General features: G+C 43.5%; 2 protein-coding genes across 6 annotated transcripts in view; one reads left to right on the forward strand and one right to left on the reverse strand.

Moving 5' to 3' along the window:
- Positions 1-24478, forward strand: part of MRPL3 (mitochondrial ribosomal protein L3) — a 174190-nt gene that overhangs the window by 107727 nt on the left and 41985 nt on the right. The window contains exon 11 of one of the 4 annotated variants that reach the window (XM_058433729.1): positions 2441-2754. The exons of 2 other annotated variants lie outside the window; for them this stretch is intronic. In XM_058433729.1, the coding sequence (XP_058289712.1) occupies positions 2441-2639 (199 nt within the window). In that variant the 3' untranslated portion in view covers positions 2640-2754. Of the gene's footprint in view, positions 1-2440; positions 2756-24478 lie in introns of those variants that run through there. One more of the 4 variants, XM_058433731.1, reaches the window with a different exon arrangement.
- NUDT16 (nudix hydrolase 16) lies at positions 13078-21366 on the reverse strand. Of its 2 annotated transcripts, XM_032143760.2 has the most exons (3): positions 19946-21361; positions 19573-19842; positions 13078-18727 (listed from the first exon to the last, which is right to left on the reverse strand). In XM_032143760.2, the coding sequence occupies exons 1-3, from the start codon at positions 20081-20083 to the stop codon at positions 18548-18550; spliced, it is 588 nt and encodes a 195-aa protein (XP_031999651.1). In that variant the 5' UTR covers positions 20084-21361; the 3' UTR covers positions 13078-18547. The 2 variants fall into 2 exon arrangements, with proteins under 2 accessions (XP_031999651.1, XP_031999650.1); XM_032143759.2 differs by lacking the exon at positions 13078-18727 and having other exon boundaries at positions 18758-19842; positions 19946-21366.

Raw genomic sequence — 24478 nt, forward strand, 5'->3', positions numbered from 1 at the left:
AGCCTATCGAATTCTGTGGTATCTGGAGCATCCAGCTCTGGGGCTTATTCCTTCTCTGTTCTTAAACTCACATGGAGGGATTCAGCTCCTGCTTAAAACACATTACCAGGCAGGGTAGATTAAAACAGAAACATGATTTCCCAGGGCAATATAACTGTCTCCTAAAGACAACAAACGTTGACTGGAACTTATAGAGCAAGAGCTTAAATAAACATAACAAATATAACAAAGCGAGAATGTATTAGCAATCTGAAGCAGGAAAAGAATGTTTCACTGGTATATACATATGTGAACATTTATCAAATTGTACACTTTAAATATATGCAGTTTATTTTATGCAAAGTATACCACAGTGAAGCTGTTAAAAAGAAAACTAACCACTTACTCACAAAATAAAATGCAAATCTAACAATATCACCCTATGTAACACTCTTCAATGGTTTCCCAATTATCTTAGGATAAAATTCAGTCTTTAGAATGTGGCTTGGAAAGTTTGCATGATCTGGTCCCTACTCAATACATCCTTTCCATACCCAAACTCTCAAATAGGAGACCCAGACATCTCAATTTCTTTCAACTCTTGGGTCTGCCTCCAAGCATTTGCATTCTGTTGCTTGTTAGAACATTTTTCCCATATTCCACCCCTACACATACATATACACATTTACCTGGATAATTGCTTTAGGATTCTGCTTAGATATCCGTTTCATGAAGCTCTCACTGACCATCTCTCCCACCCCCATGACTGGGTGGAGTCCCTCCTATGCGCACCTACAGTACTCTGGGCTTCCCATATTGCTACAGCTTGGGTGTAGTTTATTTGACCCCACAAGTCTCATGTTGAAATTCGATCCCCAGTGTTGGAGGTGGAGGCTGGTAGGAGGTGCTGGGTCATGGGGATGGACCCCTTATGAATGGCTATCTGATGCCATCCTCACTGGGAGTGAGTCCTCATTCTTTGTTCCAATCAGAACTCATTGTTGAAAAGAGCCTGGCACCTCCCTCCGCTCTCTGTTGTTCCCTCTCTCACAATGTGACACACTGGCTCCTCTTTGCCTTCTGCCATGAGTGGAAGCAGCGTGAGGCTTCTGCCCACAGCAGATGCTGGCACCATGCTTCTTGTACAGCCTGTAGAACTGTGAGTCAAATAAACCTCTTTTCTTTATAAGTTACCCAGCCTCAAGTATTCCTTTATAGCAACACAAATGGATTAAGACACATAGCTTATAATGTATCCCTCTGTCTTGTGAGTGCCTGCTTACTTCTCTGATGCCTCACACCATCCTGTGAGAATGTTTGAGAGCAATAAATATCCCTGTCTTGTGTATCGCAGCTCCAGTGCCTTGGATACTATCTAGAATATGGTATATTTGTTTAATGATTCAATCAATAAGTCAGTGGGACATGGAGGATCCGAGAGTAAGTCTTAATACCAAATTTAAAGGAAACCCAGGACAACCCTGTGAAAGGGAGAGAAGCAGGGAAGTAGAGGCGTAAGAGCTCAAGCAATGTCAGGTAGACTTGGGTTCTCATATCAGCTCTGTCACTTAGTAATGTGACCTTGTGGAAGCTCCTTAACCTCACTGTGCCTCATCTGTTAATTGGAGATAATAGTGATACCTATTTCATTGGATTGTTTTGAGGATAAAATGAGATGATCTGTGTAACTTTAGGTTCAATGCCTAGTTTGGCCCAATAAGTGTTAATTATAACTAAATAAAACAATATCGTAGTGCTTAAGAGCAAAAAGAACTAAATAATAGCAAAATCCAGTCAAATAAATGTTTCTGGTGTTACCAAAATGGAAAAGCCAGTTATGGGTAAGTAGCAAATTTGATCAATGGCAGCTCGAACTTACAGCTTAGCCTTACAGGCTTTCTGCCCAGTTTTCCTGTAGTGTTGGTTAGTCTAAGGGTACTGAAGTTTGTGTTTCATGTTTTCGGGATTTCTGATTTTCTTCAAAACCTTGCTGAAGTAATATCTAGAGCCGAGGACCCCATAAGAACGTTCTAGCTAGGGAAGGCAGGGAGGAGATGCCACTCTCTGCTTACACGTGAAGAAGCCCTTTGCAGTAGAGACTGTGGTGTGTTTCCCGGAACCTCCACTCCAGGATGGAAGCATTCATTCTTCCAGCTTCTAGGTGTGTTGAAGTCCAACACTCAGGTGAGACCCTATCTGGGAATTTGCCATGGCTAGAGAGAGCTACCTCCCCCAAAGTCACTGTCTTCCCAGGGTGGCCTACATCTAACAGCTGATTGAAGTGGGAGTACAAAGGCATCAACCTCTCACACCAGTTGGGCACGTCTCTGAAGGCCATTCTAGCCCCAGGCCTCCCTATAGAATTGACCTCTGTGGTGGGTACATAGCAGTTCAACATTCCTCTCTGCCCAGTATGTGCCTGAGAGCACTTATCAACAAACTCCTTGCCTGCACATCTCAGGGTCAGAAGCTGCTCTCCTGGAAACTGGACCTGTGACTCCCATCTCTTGACCCACTGGATGCCTCAATGCCCATATATCCAGGTGCCACTGGGCAAGCAGTCAATGCAGAGATTGGCCACCTTCTCTGAAGCTGAAGCAGTGGGGCAGCAAAGAGTGTCTTGGATCAGAAGAATAAAGGAAAATTGCCACCACCCTTAGGAATTTGACATATGGAGTTATATTCCAGGACAACATTTTGAGGAGAGGCCTTGAGTTTATTGAATGATCAGAAGATAAAGGTATTAGGATGGAAATCTGGGAGATCAAGGCACAGTTGACTGAACCATTCCAATTCCAAATAGTAAGCTCCATGAGGGCAGGGATTTTTGTCTAGTTTGTTCATTGCTGCATCTCTAGCCAGACCTAAAACAGTGTCTGGCATATAAGAGGTAATCAATATTTAGTGAGTCAATGACTATGGAATTCAGCAGAGGAGAGGTGGGCAGGGAAGGAGGCAAAGCTAAAAAGCAAAATGAGAAATGTGACTTAATTCAAGTCCTAGAGAGGGGATGAGGCAGTGAAATTTGGCAAATCAGATCATGAGCTGTGACCACAGGCAGATTTGAGTTCAACTCAGGCTTTGCTACTTAGTAGCTGTATGACTACTGGAAAAATCATTTAGCCTCTCCAAGACTCAGTTTTATCATCTGTACAATGGGACTTATATTAAATATGGTGATTCTGCAAATTAAATAAGGTGATTTGCATGTCATACCTTGTACATAGTAGACACTCAATTATCTGTTCATAAGGAGGCACATATGGTACATACATATGCATACACACACACACACACACAAATGCACACACACACGCACAATCTCAAGGGATTCTAGGGTAATAGTGTTTATAACATGCTTTCATATCCCCAAGAGGAAGAAATATGCTACTTCATCAGTTGTAAAAGGCTTGATAATATATTGGCTTTAAGGATGACACAAATTCATGCAAAACACATGTGAGCAAGTGGAGCTTATAAACTTACAAGGCTGCACCAGCCCATTACTTTGAGTTCTAACCATATGACTAAGTTTTTAGTTGCTTAAGCAAATAAATGTTTTCAAACACCCTTTGAAGAACAAGCTAATTTGAAATTGAAGTTTTTTCTTAAATTGACCATTTGAGATATTGCTGCTGAGGTTTAAATATTCAGCTTTGACTTAAAGTAGAACAGTTATGCCAGATAGACGAGAGGACATTTTACCCTTTTATCTCTGCCCAAGCATTCTAAACAACACAAGCTATGGACACAGATTGGCTATGTTTTTAGTTACCACGGTATATAAGCTGCACAATCCATTTCTGACTTTTGTCTGTTATTAAATATGGGGTGGAAGTGGGTAGGCTGTCAAGGAGAACCAACAATTTCATATAAATCCTTCAATTCCAGGGAATTGTTTGAAATCAGGCAGAAAATACAAATTTCATTTGTGAACCTTTTATACTTCAATTGACAAAAATAATCATGTACTTAATTTGGAGACAGAGTTCTGCCTTCCATGACACCCTTACTGTGGTTCTCTTCCTCTCCTCATTGAATGGTAGCCATGAAATTTGATCCTATCCCTCTTGGCACAGTGACGGCTTTAGGTCGCCCAGGTCTCAGTCAATCAGCTCAATCCCTTCCTCTGACCACAGGGATTGGTTCAGGGTGGACTAATCATTGCAAACGTAAGGACTCTCCCTTAGATTCAAATAAGGAGAACCAGCCTTGCGATGGAGCCTTCACTATACATATTGGAGTCTAGTGAAACAGAAAAACTGAATTATCAAGCCCCTGGATCAAATTCTCCTGAAACCCACATACCCTGAGATTTTCCAGTATATGAACCAAAAAGGTTTAACTTGGATTTTCTATTACTTACAACCAATCAGATTGTATCATAAATAATACATGTCCATCAGCAAATGAAAATGTATTTGCATTTCCAAAACTATATTTGAGTTCCTACATTCCATGACAGGGGGCTCAGTACACAACTCCCTGTATTGGCAGTATAATAAAGGGAGATAGGCTTACTTAAGCAAAATGATTTTTATTCACATCGGAAGTAGAGTTTGAGTCCTGAATTTGCAGTTTGTTTGTATGTGAGCACTGAATTTGAGCTATAGAGTTCCAGTCATTATGGCTGCCTCCATGAGTAGTGATTAAGCAGTTACTGCTCAGAAAGTCATGCAGAATCAGAATTAGATCTGGCACCCACCTGATAGGTCCAACATCATTGAGGCAACCAGGCAGGCAAAACACCTTAACATCCGTTAGCCAATGAATAGGCCAGTAGAAATTAAGGGTGAGTGCCAATACTTCTACAGGGTTAACTTCAAAAGGTCAGTTTTCTAGCTTGCTTTGTCAACAAGAAAGGGCAGATGGGTTTGCTTAAGGAAGTTTGGAATGAAGTTTATTAGTGAACTTACCCACCCTTTTCTTCCTGTCCATTTTGTTTGGTCTTCCATAATTGGTAAGCAGCATTTATTTATACATGTTCCTGACGTAAAGCTATGAAGTAGGTTTTCCTCTTCTAGTAAGAAATTCAGTCAAAACCTCCCAGGTGCCCACATCTCAATTAAAAACAAATAAAAAGACAAGAAACAATTGAATAGTTCTACTAGTTTTTAATGTTCTGTTTTTTCACAGCCCAGAGTATTCTAGTTGGGAATGACAAGATTGCAGATCACAGGCAGAGCTGGGAGGTTTTCAGCCAAATTTAATGATACCTGAAAAATCCACCATTCTTCCAATAGTCTTGGTTTACTGGAAATGACACCTGCCGTAAATAATTTACATCTTAGTATATGGGATAAATTGCATGAATAGTTTTTTGTTGGTTTGTTTTTTGAGATGGAGTGTCACTCTTATTGACCAGGCTGGAGTGCAATGGCTTGATCTCAGCTCACTGCAACCTCTGCCTCCTGGGTTCAAGTAATTCTCTGGCCTCAGCCTCCCAAGTAGCTGGGATTACAGGAATATGCCACCATGCCTGGGTAATTTTATATTTTTAGTAGAGTTGGAGTTTTACCATGTTGGTCAGGCTAGTTTCGAACTCCTGACCTCAAGTGATCCACCCGCCTTGGCCTCCCAAAGTGCTGGGATTATAGGCGTGATCCACCGGGCCTGGCCGCATGAATAGTTTTAATTCTCTACCTCTCCTTGTATCTATTCCCACCTGTTACCATTTGACTTTGAAGTTCCCCTTACCAAGAGGCAGAATATATTTCACTGCCTCTTAACTTTGGGTTCAGCCATGTGACTTGCTTTCACCAATGGAATGTTAGTGGGTATGGTATCACTAATGGCTGGAAAAGCACTTGTGTAATTGTTCCTTGCTTCACTGCTATAACCAAGAGATGAACATCTTGACCTAGCCCGCTGGTCCCAGGAGGAGGATGAGAAACACATGGAGCAGAATCAGTCCCAGCCAAGCCCAACCCAGAACAGCTAACTCCAGGCCAGCTGGAGGGTTGCAGGCACACAAGCTAAATAGATGATTATGTTGCTCACTGCTGACATTGTGTGGTTGTTATAGAGCATTATCGTGGTAATTATTAATTAATAGAATGTCAATTAATTGTTATTTAATAAAATCCAGGGTGCCCCATGCCTCCTTCTGAACATAATTTTGTTTCCATTTTAATAATGCCTCTGTCACTCCATTTTTTTATCCTTGAAAATTTGTGGGTTTTCCCCACTTAAAGAGTGCACTTCCAGACCTTTCTTCATGCATTGATATAAATGAGTGATACTAACTTAATACCTTGACATCTAATACAGAGTTCCAAGGGAAATGTGGCTTGCCTAAGATTTTTAGCAAAGACTTTTGTTATACCATTGGCTATAACATATGAACTTGCAGGCTTAACCTGCCCATACAACCAACATGTGACAAATTGCCACCAGCTGTCATACTAGCAGATCTGCAGTGATGATTTGCTAATTTAATTCCCTTAAAATGTTATAATGGGCCAAGTGTGGTGGCTCATGCCTGTAATCTCAACACTTTGGGAGGCCGAGGCAGGTGAATGACTTGAGCCCCAGAATTCAAGACCAGCCTGGGCAACGTGGCAAAACCCTGTCTCTATCAAAAAAAAATATATATATATATATATATATTAATGTATATATATAAAATTAGCCAACTGTGGTGGCAAACACCTGTAGCTATTTGTGGGGGCTGAGGTGGAAGGGTCACCTGAACCCAGGGAGGTCAAGGCTGCAGTCAGCTGTGATTGCACCACTGCACTCCAGCCTGGGTGACAGAGTGAGACCCTTTTCTTTCTCTCTCTCTCTCTCTCTCTCTATATATATATATATATATATATACATGCACATATATATATACATATACATACACATATATATACATATATATACACATATATATACATATACACACACACACACACACACACACATAGATATACATTCATTTAGATAGAGATAAATATACCAGTATATATATATGATATCATGAAACAGGAACAATATTACTTCTCAACTCACCAATGTTATCTTTAAAAGCTCCACGTAGCTAATACATAAAGATATTTATTCTAGTATTGAGCACTATTGAAAAAAATTATGAATATTCTACGGTTTTTTTAAAGATAGACCTTCATAGTAAGAAGATGAATGGTAAAATTTCAGGTATCAGCCAATAGGTGGGAGAGGATCTGAGGAGTGTCTCTAGGAACCAATAAAACCTTATTACATCGTAATCAATAAGAATGGCCTTATGTTCCAAACTTCAACATGTACCTTAGGTAAATTTGTCTGTTCTGTACCCATCATTTGAGTGTAATGGTAGTAAGTTGCTAGGATGGTAATAAGTTGCTGAGATACCTCCAAGCAGCCTTATAAGTTTACTTTGTTAAACTATATCCTATGAATTAAGAATTATTAAGTGTTTTGATTGGATGAGGTGAGAAGTGTTATTTGCATTATGAGGAAACCAAAGAGTGGCCTTTGAGATTTGTCCAATCCCTTCATTTGTTTTACACATTACATTATTAAAATAAATATTTATTGAGCACATTCTGTGTGTCAGGCACTGTGCTAAATAATGGAAAATACAGAGTACCCTTGAGAGGTTCACAGAAGAAAGGGAGACCAAGAACCAGTAAGGTTAGGGAAGTTGCCCAAGGTCATAGGACCTTGTAAAAGAGACTTGAATCTTAGTCCAGTGCTGTTTGCCACAATGTGAGAAAACTCTTGACAAAAGTTAATATAAATTAATATTCAAAATAAACTTCTATTTGGAGGCTTCTTTAGCTTCCGTAAGAGCCAAGACTTCTCGTGAAGCATGTGTTCAATAAGCATTTTACTGAGTGCTTATTGAGTTTACTTCGTAAGAAACATACCATATGCTGGGGAAATAAAGTCATGTTCTAGTAGGGCCAAAAGCAATTTAAACACAGAATCCTGGGCAATGGCATATGTACTATTGCAGAGTCAAACTCTGGTTGCCATGGTAGCCCAGAAGAGAGGGGGCAAAAGCTGCCCTAAAGGGATTATGAGTTTTGAAGGACAAGTCAGACATTACAGGGGCTCTTGACAAGTGGGACATTCCAGGAATGAACAGCATGTGAGTTGCACTTAATGTGATTAATGTTACTAAAAAGAGGATTGACATTTTCTCAGTAATGTCTGAGAGCAAGATGCCTGATACCTATGGAGACCATGTGTCCAGTTTCAAACATTAAGCTTCTTTGTCTTAAAAATTGGAAGCACCTTGGCAGACCACAGATCTGAGTTTGGGAAATGAGGTATTGAAGCCAATATTTGAACAGATCTTTAGGTACAAGGTGTTGGATTCTCAGATAGGGGATGGGCCTACACATCATTGACATTTCTGACTCCTCACCTCTCAGACATCACTGCATTCCATGGGCTCTTTCTTAGAAGTCACTTAAGACTTCACCTGTTTCTGAGGTGAAAACGAGGCTTATCTCCTGTGTTTCACCCACTCTGAGACATCATTGATTGCAACATGCATTAATATTTTAGGTACCATTAAGAAAGAAAAATACTGCCATGGAGCCATAACATGATGTTTTCTTGCCAATTAAAAGGTATTTTTAAAATTTTCTGCACATTAAAAAAGATCTTTCAGACTAATTTAGACATGAGCTTTTATTATAGATCACTTTTGTACATACACAGGAAATATAAGCAAAATAAAATGATTTAGATATCTCTAAAGCTTCTACACAGCATCCTTCTCTTTGAACCACTTCAAATTGGGATCATAGGTGTTCGTATCTTTCTATAAAACATCATCCTCTGTGCCATTAAGAGCCATGATTTGCAACGTTTCTTAAGAGTTCCCCACATTGGTCTCTTGGATTTCTTCCCAAGCTGCTGACATTGCTTCTAAAACTTTTAAAGCCATATTCAGCAAATATCAACTATGTCAAGAACAAAACCTGGCATCAATTGTAAGACTCATTCCTATTTCAGAGATTTTAAAGATGTGTGTCTTAGAATAACTGAAACATCGGTAAGCCAGACCTGAGGTTTCTTAGAACATTATTACGGCTTTAAAACTTAGAAGAAAAAAAGTCCAGAATCCAGAACTTTCCCTCTGACTTTTTACATGGCACCAACCTGTGTCCATCTGCAGAGGTTTCTAACGTGATTTGGCAGCCTCATGTCTGTCAGGCCCATGTGAGGTGGGAGCAGGATGACAGCTGCAAGTCAAGCACCAGAGCAAGACCTGCTGCCAAGCACTCTGATTTTAATCCTGTCAGTTAGTGCTTGGCTCTATCCGAAATGTATTCAGGGCTGTGACAGGGTTCTCAGATCCAGTGCCTCCTTTTTACAATAAGGATTTGGGCCTGGCGGGGTGGCTCACGCCTGTAATCCCAGCACTTTGGGAGGCCGAGGCAGGTGGATCACATGGTCAAGAGATCGAGACCATCCTGGCCAACATAGTGAAACCCATCTCTACTAAAAATACAAAAATTAGCCGGGCATGGTGGTGGGTGCCTGTAATCCCAGCTACTTGGGAGGCTGAGGCAGGAGAATCATTTGAACCCAGGAGGCGGAAGTTGCAGTGAGCTGAGATCGCACCACTGCACTCCAGCCTGGTGACAAAGCGAGACTCTGTCTCAAAATAAATAAATAATAATAAAAAATACAACAAGGATTTGGGGACACTGTAACAGATTGTATTTTCCAAAGATTGCCATAGAATATCTCCTGTCCCACACCATCTTCCAGAACTGTGCTGCTCCTTTATCAAGATTTGGAGCCCAGTCCTCCCACTCCTTGAATTTGTGAGTTTGTATCTAGTTTGTTACCAATGGAATATGGGAAAAGTAAAGTTGTGTGACTTATAAGGCTGAGTCAGAAAAGGCCATGCAACTTCCACCTTGCTTGATGGAACACTCATGCTGGAGCCCAGACCTGCCATGTAAGCAGTCTCACTGCCATAAGGTGGCCATGCTGTGAGGAAGCCCAAACAGACAACATGGAGAGGCCCTGAGATGATCTGGAGAGAGACTACTGCTCTCAGTTGAGAGACTACTCAAGCTTCCAGCTACTTGAGCTCCCACCTCCATCTGACTGCAACCATGAATTGCTGTTATTCTAACCCACTAAATGTGGGGATGGTTTGTTATATGACATTGGTAACAGGAAGACTCCCTTTAAGGAGGAGTGTCACTCCCGTGGAAGACAACTGCCTTAGGGACATTAAATCCTCCATGTGACTACCAAGTACACCAACACCAAGGAAAGGCTTCAGCTTCAGAGGCCAGCATTTCTCAGCCACTTACACTCACTGGGGTTCGATTACTCTCTCTCCCTCACCTCTTATCCTCTTCATCACCCCTAAGTCCTGGTATAGAACATTTACATAACTTACCGTCTCTTGGATAAATAAGGAATAACTTCAGTTAGTTCTACAAACTGAAAAAAACTCAAACAGATGATAGTTATTTCCCTATTCGTTATACCCCAGCTTTCTCGTTTGGGTCTCAGCTCCAGCATCAGGGTCTTCAGGGAAGGTAAGATAGTGAAAAGCTACTTCCTGCCCCACTTCACTCCATCCAAGTGGCCAGGGCTGCCAGGCCTCAATGCATGGGCAGAGCTACGTGTTGTGTGGGGTTTGAATCTTTTACAACTCTGGGAACACTTTTTAAGAAAAAAGAAATCAAAATTAGATATGAAAGTGATTTAGAATATAAATTCACAAATTACAACTTGGAAAAACTAAAAAATCCTACAATCATGAAAAAATCCAGAAGAATAACATAATTAGTTACCTAATATGCTCTTATAGTATTTTTCTACCTTTTTTTAGTTGCATACTATTTGATTAGTCTTCATATGATAATTTTATGCTATCATTCTACATATGGTGAATTGGAAGTTTATTCAGTTTTCCTCTAGGACGGTAATCAAACTGCGTTTTTAATTACTGATAGTTTAAACAGTTTTTTTTTGGTTTCACAACTTGTTATTGGTGACATAATGTAAAGTTTTAAAATTTTTGTCAAATGTTAAAAAAACTCGTTTTTTGTGTTTTTTTTTAAATTTTATTATTATTGTTTTTGTTTTTGTATATGAGCTGTAAGATTAGGAAGAATTTTCCACAGACTAGCTTCTGACAATATTAATTTCTAGCCTCGTTTCCTTCTTATTATCCTCATAATTCCAGGTTGGATGCCACAAGGCATGCTTGTAACATAACATGGTCTCTGGCCCTGCACCTTTGTGTGAGTTCACCTGGCTTTGTTCTCCCCGCTGTGTGGTGGACATCAGGTGTTTGTGCTATATACTGCCTCCTCCCATACAGATCTTATTCTCCCCCAGATCTTGATCTGGTGAGACTGGCAATCACAACTGTCCTCCCTGCTGGCCACAGAGAGAGCAGAGGGCCCAGTCACACTGCATATTCCAGTCAGCACAGGGGGATCCATGTGAGCACACGGCCCAGAGTCAGTCAATCAGCCTCTAATCTGATTTTGATCACTTGGGGCTGGGGAAGAGATCTTCCTTCAACTCCACATATTACCTCAAAATGCATAAGCAATTCCCATATAATAAACATATCCCAATAATGGGATAGGTCCCCACTTTCCCATGAGCCCTTTTTTTTTTGTTTTTTTTAGATGTATTAGGGCTGGTTTCTACACACTCACAAGAAAAAAATAGTTCCTTTTTATTATTTTTAACTAGTCATTTTATGACCATAGAATATATACATATTGTGCAAGATTCGAACAATATATAGAAAGGCATAGCAGGAATATTTCAGAGTGTCTGTCCCTGTAATTTATTTCTAGTTTTACTACATGTGGTCCAGAACTTGGTATGTGCTTTATTATTTCTTAGAGGGTGATAGAAGACCACAGGATTTACTGAGGTTTTATATATATATATGCTGTAAGTTCAGAGGTTCGTGTGCAGAATGTGCAGGTTTGTTACATAGGTATACAAGTGCCATGGTGGTTTGCTGCACCCATCAACCTGTCATCTACATTAGGTAGTTCTAATGCTATCCCTCCCCTAGCCCCCCAACCCCCATCAGGCCCCGGTGTGTGATGTTCCCCTGAGGTTTTGTTGTTGTTGTTGTTTGTTTGTTTTGAGATAGAGCCTCTCCCTGTCACCCAGGCTGGGGTGCAGTAGCATGATATCGGATCACTGTAACCTTCGCCTCCCAGGTTTAAGCAATTCTCCTGCCTCAGCCTCCTGAGTAGCTGAGATTACAGGTATGCATCACTATACCCGGCTAGTTTTTTTTTTTGTTTTTTTTTGTTTTTTTTGTATTTTTAGTAAAGACGGGGTTTCACCATGGTGGCCAGGCTGGTCTCGAACTACTGACCTCAGGTGATCCACATGCCTCGGTGGCATGAGCCACTGTGCTCGGTCTACTGAGGTTTTATAAGGTCCAATAAATGACTAATTTGCTAAATGTTTCCTGACCCTTTAAAATTATATTCACTGCTTGAAGTTACAGAGCTCAATATTTAAGCAAAGTACATTCATTATATTTTTGACTTTTGTGCTGAGTCTATTTCAAGTATGAAGACAATACTATCCCTACATCATAAGATTGTTCTAAGGACTCAATATGTTAATACATGAAAAGAGCTTAGAATAGTGTCTGCCACACAGTAGGCATCCCTAAAATGTTAATTGTCATCAGCATCTTCCTTTTTATTCTTTTTCAATACTACATAGGCATACTTACACTTGACATTTTAACTGTCAACATTGATGAAAGTATGTTAGCACTCTCTTTACTATTTTATTAATTTCTAATAGACTTTGCTGTATATAATCTGAAATTGTTGATTATGTGATTATTGTGGATAATCTCTTGATCAATTAAAGAATTCTAGTGCCTTTGATATTAATATTATGATGATCTCTTACTTTTTTCCTGTAATTCCCTGGCATTCTTTCTCATCTTTTCATATTCAGCCAGAATCGTATTGTTTTGGTATGTACTTTGAAATAGTAAAATTTCACGAGTCTTACCATTTTCAGAAACCAAATCCTGCTAATTTCCTGAGCAGAATCACATTTTTATGCTTCTTTCTCCCTCCTCGCTACTCACTTTTACTAAAATAAATGAGAACCTGGGAACTAGCATAAAATCAAATGATTTATTGTTATTCTTTATAAAATAATTATTTATTATGCTCACAATATACATATTTCCTTTCAGATGTTAACATATTGTTTGATAGCCATCATTAACACAGTACTTAGCACTAAAATTGTACATAATAGAAGCCACTGCCTCACAGCCAGCTCGCAAATTTCCTACAGTTTTCTTGTCAATCAGTTATTTACTTTGATTCATTCTGTACATTCCTGAAAAACATCTGTATGGTTTTCCAGTAAAACTACATGAGTAATATCCATGCTTTTGCACTTAAATGTCAATTTAGATAGACATGCAATTTGTGCTGTCGTAAGTGACCTAATTCTCCTACCTTACAAATTTCCTTCACACAAAAAACATTCTGATGCTTTTTAGTTTTTATCTTTTTGTTCCCCTGAACATAGTGAGTACTGCCCACTTCTGGTGTAGTATCTTGAGTTTAGGGAAGTTTTCTTCTTGTTTCCTCTAAAACGTTGTTCCTGTTTCATGTGTTCTGTTAGTATTTTCCTTCTATCACTTAACAAGACTCTGGATTCTCACCGTCTGATCTATATCTATTATGTTCTCTTTGGCCATTTTCCTCGTTTTGCACTTTTTCTCTGGGTTCTAGGGGATTTTCTTAAGCCTGGTCTCCACATCAGAAGTACATTTTCCTGGAGATGATGATGCTCTTGCTGTTTCTAGGGTAATGTTAAGTTCTCTAGCAGAGAGATCCCTCTCCTTAAATTCTTTCTTGGTGTTGCCAGCTGTTCCTGCATGTCTTATCTTTTCTCTCACCTCATTTCAGAGTCCTTGCTCTCCTTAAATGCGCTGAGTAAATACCACTTCTACTCCTTGGAATGAATCTTCCAGAGCATGGTCTTTATCACGTGCATCTGGTGCTCACATCCTCTTCTATTTTGTAGTATTTCTGGAACAGACCTATGTTACTTGCTGTTTACTTTAATTAATTAGGGGCAATTCTGCTCTTTTGGTTTCAAACAATTGGGGTCATTCACCTGTTCTCCCTTTCTTGTTTACCTGGCCTTTCCCCACATCCACAACCTAGGACTAGTGCTGGATAACAGGATGTTGTAAACCCATCAGTTCTGTCTTCTAGAGACCTGAAGAAGGTGGGAGGACTGGGACTGTGGGTGAGGGTCTTGGCTGAGTCCAGCTTTCTGTACTTGTTGAAAACCCCATCCAGGGGTTGTTATCGTGAGTGGAAAGAGGGAATCCTCTGCCCCTGCATCACCTGGGAATGCCTGTGGTGGGTACATGCCCATGGTGAGGGCACAGGCGGCAGCTCCAATTTGCATCTGTGCATCAGGATGAGCAGCACTTTGGTGAAAATGCTAGACACACAAACTCCCTCCATCTGGGAGCTGCTAGTGAGGAGCTTCCTTTTCTTGTTTTATGTCCTTCCCAAAGTCCCTTTGCTATTCGTGCTTTTCGAGTGTAAGAAAGGTTCCTTTGCAAGATTTCATCTCTGCCCAGCTGGCCCCTGTAGACTGCCTCTACCCCTAAAGGGAGCATGAACTGCCTCATTTGCCCAAGCCAGAAGGGAAGTGGGGAGAAGGCACATGGTTTTTCTTTGTGGGGGCCTTAAGTCCATGGGGGTTTCCCATTTTTCCTTTTTCCTCTGCCCTGCCCATACTCCTCTTCCTCAGAATTGAACATGTTATAAATAAAATCCCCTACCTGGCTCTTCTGTACTTCTCTGATAAGGGCCAAGGTCCAGCATCTTTTACTTTCGCCCAAATTCTGATGCCATCCAATGATTTGTTTACAGACTAAACTTTTTCCTCTAGTTTTGACTCTCTGACACCCATTCATGATTCTATTAGAGATAAAGGTTTCAAAAACATTTCTGTGCAATAAACTGAAACTCATATAGGAAACATGCCTTCCCTCTTCTCTTCCCCTCCCCTTGTCTGTTTCACTGGCCGGCTCCTGGCTGTAAGGGTTCCGGTAACTAGGAAAGGAGGAAGTCACTGTTGCCTCAAATGTTCCAGCCCAAAGCAGCAGCTTTGCCATATGCCAGGTGACCACAGAGGACTTTGTCTCAGGACAGGGTGGGGCTCAAAGTGTTTTTATTCTGCACCAGCAGAAAAGTGCAATGCTGAGAAGTGGGAACATCTTGCTGATTATGCTGAGAAAGGCAGAAACACATGTTTGTGGAGAGGCGGCTGGGCCACTCACCTTGCAAGAAACAAAATGTGCTGTGAAGCAGGAAAGTACATGGCATCCTGTCCTTTCATACCGCTCAATGCATCTCTGCAAGCTTATCCCAAGTGCTGCCTCATCTAATCTCACCACAGGAATCACAGCAACATTTCAGATAAGGAAAAGGAGGTCAAGGGCTTGGGTAAAAGTCACCACAGCAGTTAGTGGGGGTCAAAGATTGCAATGAGCATTTCTCTTCTTCCTGCCCCAGATGATTGGACTTAACAAGGCCAAGGAAAGCTTAAGTGGGTCATCATCCCTGGCTTTCCTTAAACATCAGCAGGGTGGGAATGGCTAACAGGAGGAGACACAGAGTGTGAGCTTGTATCACCCCCCATCTGCCTACCCAGAGACTGTCTATGTGAGTGAGATGAACACAAACCCCAGTACAGTGAAACACTTTTATGAAGGCTGTCTGAGAAGTAATCTACTGACTTGGAGAGTATGTTCAAGGGATCATACAGGAAAGTCATGGGCTCTTCCCCACAGAACCATCTCCAGAGACCTAAATAAAATGCAAATTTAATACAAATAAGTGGACAGATGAGCTGCCCAGTAGGCAGGCACTGAGAGACTGATCAGTGGGATACTCAAGCAGAGTGAGACAGTGCGGAACCTTCCAAGTGGTATTAATGTTGACCTGGATTACATCCCATAATGAGTTCTGGATCCAGAATTACCTGAGGGAAGGGATCTGTTAGCAGTGCCGTAAAGGGTCAGTGACTCTGATCTCCCAGGCGTCAGGGTCCCTTGCAGAGATGACTGAGAGCCAAGTGCACAAAGCACAGATGAAGCTGCTACAGGCTGGGACCCCGGGGGGCCACTGGAATGTCCATTTCCTGCAGCCTGCCTATACTGAGGTTTAATCTAGATAATGTTTGACAAAAGGGTCAGGGTGAGATTAGGAGAGGATAATTAACCTCTAGGAGTCTACCTCATTATACAGCTGCTCCCCCACTGGGTATTCCCATTCTTCTAAGACCAAGGGCTGCCAGTGGGAACCACATTGCTCTGCATTGAGCTTCCAGACCACTGCCCACCCTCCCTTCCTCAAAAGGCTCTCATCTGGGAGATGCCATCCTGTCATGCCTGCTTTCTCCTCTGGCAGGTGCCACTGGCCTTGTGGCCACTCCTCTTGTTCACCAAGCATGCTGACTCCTAGGTCACACCATCCTCCTCAACATCTGTTGGTTTCTTGCTTTAGCACTCACGTGGAGGCTCACGCTGCCCTCCAGCCTCGCCAACCCTAGATTTCACTTCTTAAGGCTCCTCCCTTGCTCTGGCCAGCAACCCCAGGTCATACCCTCTATTTTGCCTTTACCTGAGATTGCTCCACCTCTCAATTTCCAAAGCACTCCTGTCTGGCTCAAATATACCTCCCTGCCCAACCCCTCACCATGCTGGAGTTTCTGTCTTGTCAAGACCTCTAATTTCCTAATCCCTCCCTAGTCACCTCCTGTTTTCAATTCCAGTTTCTTGGTCAGATTAAACCTTAGACTGCACATTTCATCACTACAATTTCTCCTGTGTATGTCTTCTGAACTGACCCATCTTTCTCTCAACTCCTTTTACTTCCCTGGCAAAACCCCAACACTGCAGTAAGTGTCCCCATCCCAGCTCCTGAATCCTGATGAGGGGAAGACAGGTGCGTGCAGAGCCCCACTCAACACACACACATCTGAGTGCCCAGCATCCTACTCTAAACTGACCATCTCAGAGCTCAGCCTTGCCCTGCCCTTCTGCTGTTTCCTTAACCTGTTTTCCAACACCTAGGAAAACATCTACTTCATACCTTCTGAGAACATGCTCCACCCACATCTAGCTGATAGTCTCACTTCATTTCACAAAGAAGAGATTCAAACTCCTTCATCATTTCCCCATTAATTTAGTCATCCTAATCTTCTATACTTGCCCCTTTCTGTTTTACTGAGCCCTATGAAGCTGCAGGGCTGTGTCTCTTCCTACAAAGGTCCCATCCCTCCTCCTTTCTCATGGGCTCTGCTCCTTCAGGGAATCCTTCTCTTTGTGCTCCTCCCATCTGTCTCATCACACCATCTTGACTGTTGCCATCAACATTGGCATGCTCTACCTCCCATCTTAAACATGCCTTGACTCCATAGCTCTCTGTTATTAACCTGAGCTCCTTTAGGGCCAACTTCTCACATGTTCTACTCCCCAACTTTCCATTCACTCAACCACTACGGCCTGCCTTCCACACCACCCTTCCTGAAACTGCTGCCATCATAGTCAACAAACACTTCATGTTACTGAATTCAATGGACAGTTCTGCCTCTGTTTTAGTGAAACCTTCATAAGCACTCCGCATAGTCCACTTTCTGTCTTCTTTAACATGCCTGGTTCCCTCTGCCCAAACTTTTAGGGTTGGGCTTCCTCAGGGCCTTGTCCTGAGCCCTCTTCTTTTTCTCTCTCCATGGATTACCTCCTCCAGTCTATGTTTTCATACCACCTTTATGTAGATGAAGTGAAGGCAGGGTGGTGCTAGACTGGGGTGGGTCAATTCCCTTCTGATAGTCTCAGAGTCTCAGGCATCCCAAAGATGAAAGTTCTAGAGGAGAGACACCAATCCTCACAGGTCTCATGTCCATGCTCAGTCCAAGGAGACCTAGCCACTTCCTTACCCCTCCTGCTCAGTTTCAGAAGAAAAGGATTGGGGATTGGTTGGGCTGCTCTCCCACCTTTTAAGAGCCAACTGCTTTGGTCACCACTTGAGACAAGAGCAAGTCTATTTTCAGGAAGCACAGGGGGTGCTCTGCTTCTCTATCCTCCCTAACAAATAGGCTAGGCTAGACCCTGGAGGGCAGCCATGGAGGAGTGTGGGAAGGACTCACCCTTGCTTCAGAAGCTCCTTGCAATCAGGGACCAGGGTATGGTGACAAATGCCACTTCAAGGTTAAACTGGACATGACCAGGGGAAGGTGTCAGGCTGTGTGTTGTTACAGATTGTATATTTGCATGCCTGGGGGTTACCAGGCTGTACGCATATAAACAGGGAGGAGGCAGGCTCTGAGAACCTGCCAGGGTGCCTGGGATGAGCTGTGACTTTTTGCCCCTGATGCCATAAGCTGGAGGGTCCTCTGCTCAAAAGATATGGTACACACTTCTCCTTCTTTTAATCTGGTATCATGTATCATCTCTCAGGTCCAATAAGAAAACATTCCCACGTCCTTCCCTCCCTCCCTAGTACCAAGGTCCTCATCTCAGTTTTCATGGGTCCATGGAGGGCTGCCTCTAGTGATGAGCTGGAATCTTAAGGCCTGAAATAGAGCCAGACTGCAGCAGTCCCAAGTCCTGGAGAGCTTCAAGTAACTGATCCCGGGCAGAGCCAATAAAGGAATTCTCCAGGAAGGTAGGCAGGCCTCCCACACCATCCCGCAGGGTATACAGGGGCACTCGCACCAGGCCCAGCACCTGTAAAAGGAAGGAGACAGGAAACACTGGGGCCCCAGGTGGCTCATTCCCTTAACTCCATCCTCTCTCCAGCAGATCAGGCCTCACCCCTTAATACTCCAGCAGAACCAGGCCCAAGGCTCACACCTCACTAAAGCCTAGTGGCCCAACCTTCTGCAGGAAAATGACCCAAAACATATTATCCAGCTGTATCAATTAATCTTTCCCGCATCTGCTTCTAAACCTCTAGTGGCTCCTGCCTCAAAGATGTATTCATACCCTTTCACCAGTGGTTGTCAAAATGTGGTCCTCAGATTATTCGCATCAGCCTTATTTGGGAACTTTTGAAAACTGCAAATTCTCAGGTTTCCTCTCCCCCCGCCCCACCACCAATGCAGGAATGCTGAGAGAAATCGTTATTTTAATAAGACGCCCCGATGATTCTGCTACTGCCAAATTTTGAGAACCACCTTCATACACAATCTATCTACTAGCCCTGCCTGAACTATCAGGGCCACATCTCCTACACAAGAAAAGCAAACCCCAAGAATAAAACCTAGGTTGCCACACCTAGATAATGTGATAATCTATCACACTGTCAATAGGGAACAGCAGAGAGACATGGATGAGTGTGTTCTAGAAAGGATCTCTCCTGGTAAAGGGTGGGAAAGACCTTTACAGAAAGCCCGGGTTGGCAGTACTAATTCAAAGTATAGATGACCACGATCCCAACTCCACCAAGAAAACTGGGGAGAGGGCAAGGTCAGAGGGGCAAAGACTTTTCTCCTGGGATGCTTTCTTGGGGGAGAGAAAGCTTTGGGAGAAGAGGAAATTGGGAAAGGGACAGAGTGCCAGGCTGGTCCCACCTCCAGCCCGTGGTCCTTGGCGCGTGTTGCGCCAGCCTCCACAGCCAACAGCTGCTCGAGCGTCAGACGCTTGGCATAGAAGTGGGCAACAACGCGTGGCCCTGACCCGACGTGGGAGCTGCGGTAGTCAGTGCGCTCCACGCGGAAAGCGGCAGCCGCTTCGCCCAGCTCCTCGCGCAGCTCGCGGTTCAGCCCGTCCTCTAGGCTTCTGTCCTGCGTGTCCACGAATCCGCCGGGGAAGCCCAGGCGTCCATCGAAGCGCATCTGCATCTGCGGGAGGGGGAAGCGGGGATTGGCAGGGGCGCCCCAGAGGAGACCCCCAGAGAGGATGCGGGGCTCAGGCAGAAAGTGGCCAGGCGCGCCCCTTTCTCACCAGTATGGCGTAGCGCAGCGGGATGCGGCCGAAGAGCATCCCAGGGTCCGGCGCGTAGAGGAGAGCGTGACACGCATGACGCCAGCCTGACCCCAGCGCCAGGGCTTCGCCCAGCTCCAGCCTGCGGGCTCCGGCCATGGCCGGACACTGCACCTCTGCTGTCCCGAAGGCCCAAGTGGGCAGAGGGGCGGGTCTCACCTCGGACCAATCCGAGCCTGGGCGGTGCCGCAAGGCCCAATCCCTGCAGGGATAAGGGGAGGAACCTAGGCGCCTTAGGGCGGGGCGCCGCGACTGGTGCGGGAGGCAGCTAATCAGGGCGGGGCTTGCAGACCGGGTTGAAGTCCAGGGCCCAAGAACCCTAGGGAAACCGAAAGCAGCCTCTGGGTTGGGCCTGCGGTGGGGCGGGGCTGGAGGTGTGGCCTCGCCCTAAACCTGGAGCAAGGCGGGTACCTAAAGGCTCCTGGGAACCAAAAGAACAAGTCAGGGAAATAGCTTTGGTTGGGTTCAGTGGTATACAAAGCACAAGGCCTGGGTTGGGGTTAGGAGGAAATGAGACTTGCGGCGGGGCGGGGCTGAAGGTGTGGCAGCGCCCTGAACCTGGAGCAAGGCTGGTACGTACGCCTACCTCACAATCTGGAGTCAGCTGGAGTGTCCCAGCAGGTAAGGAAGAGCTGGGGCTTGAGTGCTGGGAGCCAAAGAAGTAATAACTACGTTTGGTTAGGTGTGGTGGTACACAAAGCACAAGGCCTGGGTGGGGGTTAGGAGGAAATGAGGCAGGGTTGGCCTCAGACACCAAGGCCTATCCTAAGGAAATGGGAATGGAGAGGCGCCATGGTCTAACAACTATCTTGAGTGGTGAAACTGAGGGGACTTGGTAACTGAGTGAATGGGGAAGAGGGAGCCCTGGGCTCACGAGTTTCCCGGATGTGGTGTCATTTTCTGAGAGGGGGAGAGTAGGAGAAGGGTGAGCAGTGATAAGTGTAGTTCTAGTCAGGAATTGGGGTGGCCATAGGCAGTGGGCAGCTGATCGTGGGGGTCTGACGCACACGAAGTGGCACATGGAGAAGTCACAGGGCAGTGAGATTTTCAGGGTAGGTGTGGGTGGAAGGAGCTGTGAGTGAAATCCTGTGGCAGGAGTGGGAGTGAGGAGGGGTGAGAGGTAGAAGAAGCCTCCTAGGCTTTCTAGTCTTTCCCTCAAACACCCTCAGACCTCTGAGCTGTGCAGGAGGGTGGGTTACCCTACCACAAGGGCAAGAGCCTACTCAGGGCCTGATGCTGAGACGTAGGATCCCTCACTCCAGGCCAGGCCTTCCCTACCCTGCAGAGCGCCCCTACACCAGGTGTCAATACTGATTATGCAATAGAAAGCAGGAGGCAGCTGCTTGAGAGGGGCTGGGCATAAAGTCAAAGCCTGTAAGTGACAGCATGTGGTGGGAAGGAGTCCGGACCCACCCAGAAACAGGCTTGTTACTTTAACAAGCCACTTAACTCTCTTAGATCCCAGTAGCTCATCTGTTAAGTGGAGATGATACCAACCTATTAGGGATGTTGAGATATGTAAAGCACTTAGAACAGTGCAAGGCAGAAAGTAAATGTATCCATTCTTGGAGTCGAGGGTTGGGGCACACTGCTATGTGTTATGTTAAAGACCCAGGAGTTGGAACTGAGCCACACTCATCAAGGCCCCAGTGTTTCAAGCAGGGATGAAAACAGGCATCATTTTTCCTAGCTTAGTCTTCTGAGTTGCAGGTTTGAGATGCCAAATACTGACATCAGATGGGCAGATCAAGGTGGTAAAGCTGTAGGTGTGACACAATCCATGTTGGCCTGCTATCATTCTGGGGACTTGGAAATGGCCCTGGCTTAATGTTACACTCACCTTGGTGTAAAAGCTGATAGCAACTGCCAATTTCAGGGTTCTAACCAGAGCAACTGAATCAGAATCTGCGGAGGTAATACAGGGACATATGTGGCTTTTCAAAGATGTTACAGGTAACTAATAGCCAAGGTGGAGAAGAGGTGATCTACCCCTCTCCCCAGTATTTCAAAGGTGACCTTCTCTCCTAGATTAGCTACTTTTTTTTTTAAAGGATATGCATATTTTAATTTTTTTTATTATACTTTACGTTTTAGGGTACATGTGCACAACGTGCCAGTTTGTTACATATGTATACATGTGCCATATTGGTGTGCTGCACCCATTAACTCATCATTTAGCATTAGGTATATCTCCTAATGCTCTCCCTCCCCCCTCCCCCCACCCCACAACAGTCCCTGGAGTGTGATGTTCCCCTTCCTGTGTCCATGAGTTCTCGTTGTTCAATTCCCACCTATGAGTGAGAACATGCGGTGTTTGGTTTTTTGTCCTTGCGATAATTTACTGAGAATGATGATTTCCAGTTTCATCCATGTCCCTACAAAGGACATGAACTCATCATTGTTTATGGCTGCATAGTATTCCATGGTGTATATGTGCCACATTTTCTTAATCCAGTCTATTGTTGTTGGACATTTGGGTTGGTTCCAAGTCTTTGCTATTGGGAATAGTGCCGCAATAAACATACGTGTGCATGTGTCTTTATAATAGCATGATTTATAGTCCTTTGGGTATATACCCAGTAATGGGATGGCTGGGTCAAATGGTATTTCTAGTTCTAGATCCCTGAGGAATCGCCACACTGACTTCCACAATGGTTGAACTAGTTTACAGTCCCACCAACAGTGTAAAAGTGTTCCTATTTCTCCACATCCTCTCCAGCACCTGCTGTTCCCTGACTTTTGAATGATGGCCATTCTAACTGGTGTGAGATGGTATCTCATTGTGATTTTGATTTGCATTTCTCTGATGGCCAGTGATGATGAGCATTTTTTCATGCGTTTTTTGGCTGCATAAATGTCTTCTTTTGAGAAGTGTCTGTTCATGTCCTTCGCCCACTTTTTAATGGGGTTGTTTGTTTTTTTCTTGTAAATTTGTTTGAGTTCATTGTAGATTCTGGATATTAGCCCTTTGTCAGATAAGTAGGTTGCAAAACAGAACCAAAGACAAAAACCACATGATTATCTCAATAGATGCAGAAAAGGCCTTTGACAAAATTCAACAACCCTTCATGCTAAAAACCCTCAATAAATTAGGTATTGGTGGGACGCATCTCAAAATAATAAGAGCTATCTATGACACACCCACAGCCAATATCATACTGAATGGGAAAAAACTGGAAGTATTCCCTTTGAAAACTGGCACAAGACAGGGATGCCCTCTCTCACCACTCCTATTCAATGTAGTGTTGGAAGTTCTGGCCAGGGCAATTAGACAGGAGAAGGAAATAAAGGGTATTCAGTTAGGAAAAGAGGAAGTCAAATTGTCCCTGTTTGCAGATGACATGATTGTATATCTAGAAAACCCCATTGTCTCAGCCCAAAATCTCCTTAAGCTGATAATCAACTTCAGCAAAGTCTCAGGATACAAAATCAATGTACAAAAATCACAAGCATTCTTATACACCAATAACAGACAAACAGAGAACCAAATCATGAGTGAACTCCCATTCACAATTGCTTCAAAGAGAATAAAATACCTAGGAATCCAACTTACAAGGGATGTGAAGGGCCTCTTCAAAGAGAACTACAAACCACTGCTCAATGAAATAAAAGAGGATACAAACAAATGGAAGAACATTCCATGCTCATGGGTAGGAAGAATCAATACCTTGAAAATGGCCATACTGCCCAAGGTAATTTATAGATTCAATGCCATCCCCATCAAGCTACCAATGACTTTCTTCACAGAATTAGAAAAAACTACTTTAAAGTTCATATGGAACCAAAAAAGAGCCCGCATCGCCAAGTCAATCCTAAGCCAAAAGAACAAAGCTGGAGGCATCACGCTACCTGACTTCAAACTATACCACAAGGCTACAGTAACCAAAACAGCATGGTACTGGTACGAAAAGTAGATCAATGGATTAGCTACTTTTAAGGATTTAGGGTTAAACATGCCCTTTCCAGATCTTCAGGCTGTTCTTTCTTTCCTGGTTGCTTGAAGAGACTTTTAAAGATGGACTCAACTATTTACAAGGCAACATGAAAATCCATAAAAATCAAGGCAACAGCTATACAGGAATTAATGCTTTGGAGACCAGAGCTTTTTTCTGGATGAAGAAAATGGAAGCCCATAAGAACCCCCAACCTTGCCATCCCTTTCAAATCCCTCTCTGCCTCTGCCCTACCTCCCCACCCTCGCCAACCATCCCCCATTCACTATCCTGAGGTAGAATGCCCAGGACTCAAGGCTGGAGGTAGAGGGCTGAGCAATGTACCTAAAAAGCTGCTTCAAGTTCATAATGGTACGCGGAATCAAAAATAGCTCTGTGGTAAGTCTGGGGGGATGCTAAGGAACCAATTCATTTTTAAAATAATGAGGAAAAGAATTAAGCATTTACATTTATTTACTTATTTATTTATTTATTTGAGATGGAGTCTTGCTCTGTCACCCAGGCTGGAGTGCAGTGGTGCAATCTCGGCTCACTGCAACCT

This window comes from Hylobates moloch, unplaced genomic scaffold (genome assembly GCF_009828535.3).
Source record: "Hylobates moloch isolate HMO894 unplaced genomic scaffold, HMol_V3 SCAFFOLD_22, whole genome shotgun sequence".
NCBI classification, from domain to species: domain Eukaryota; kingdom Metazoa; phylum Chordata; class Mammalia; order Primates; family Hylobatidae; genus Hylobates; species Hylobates moloch.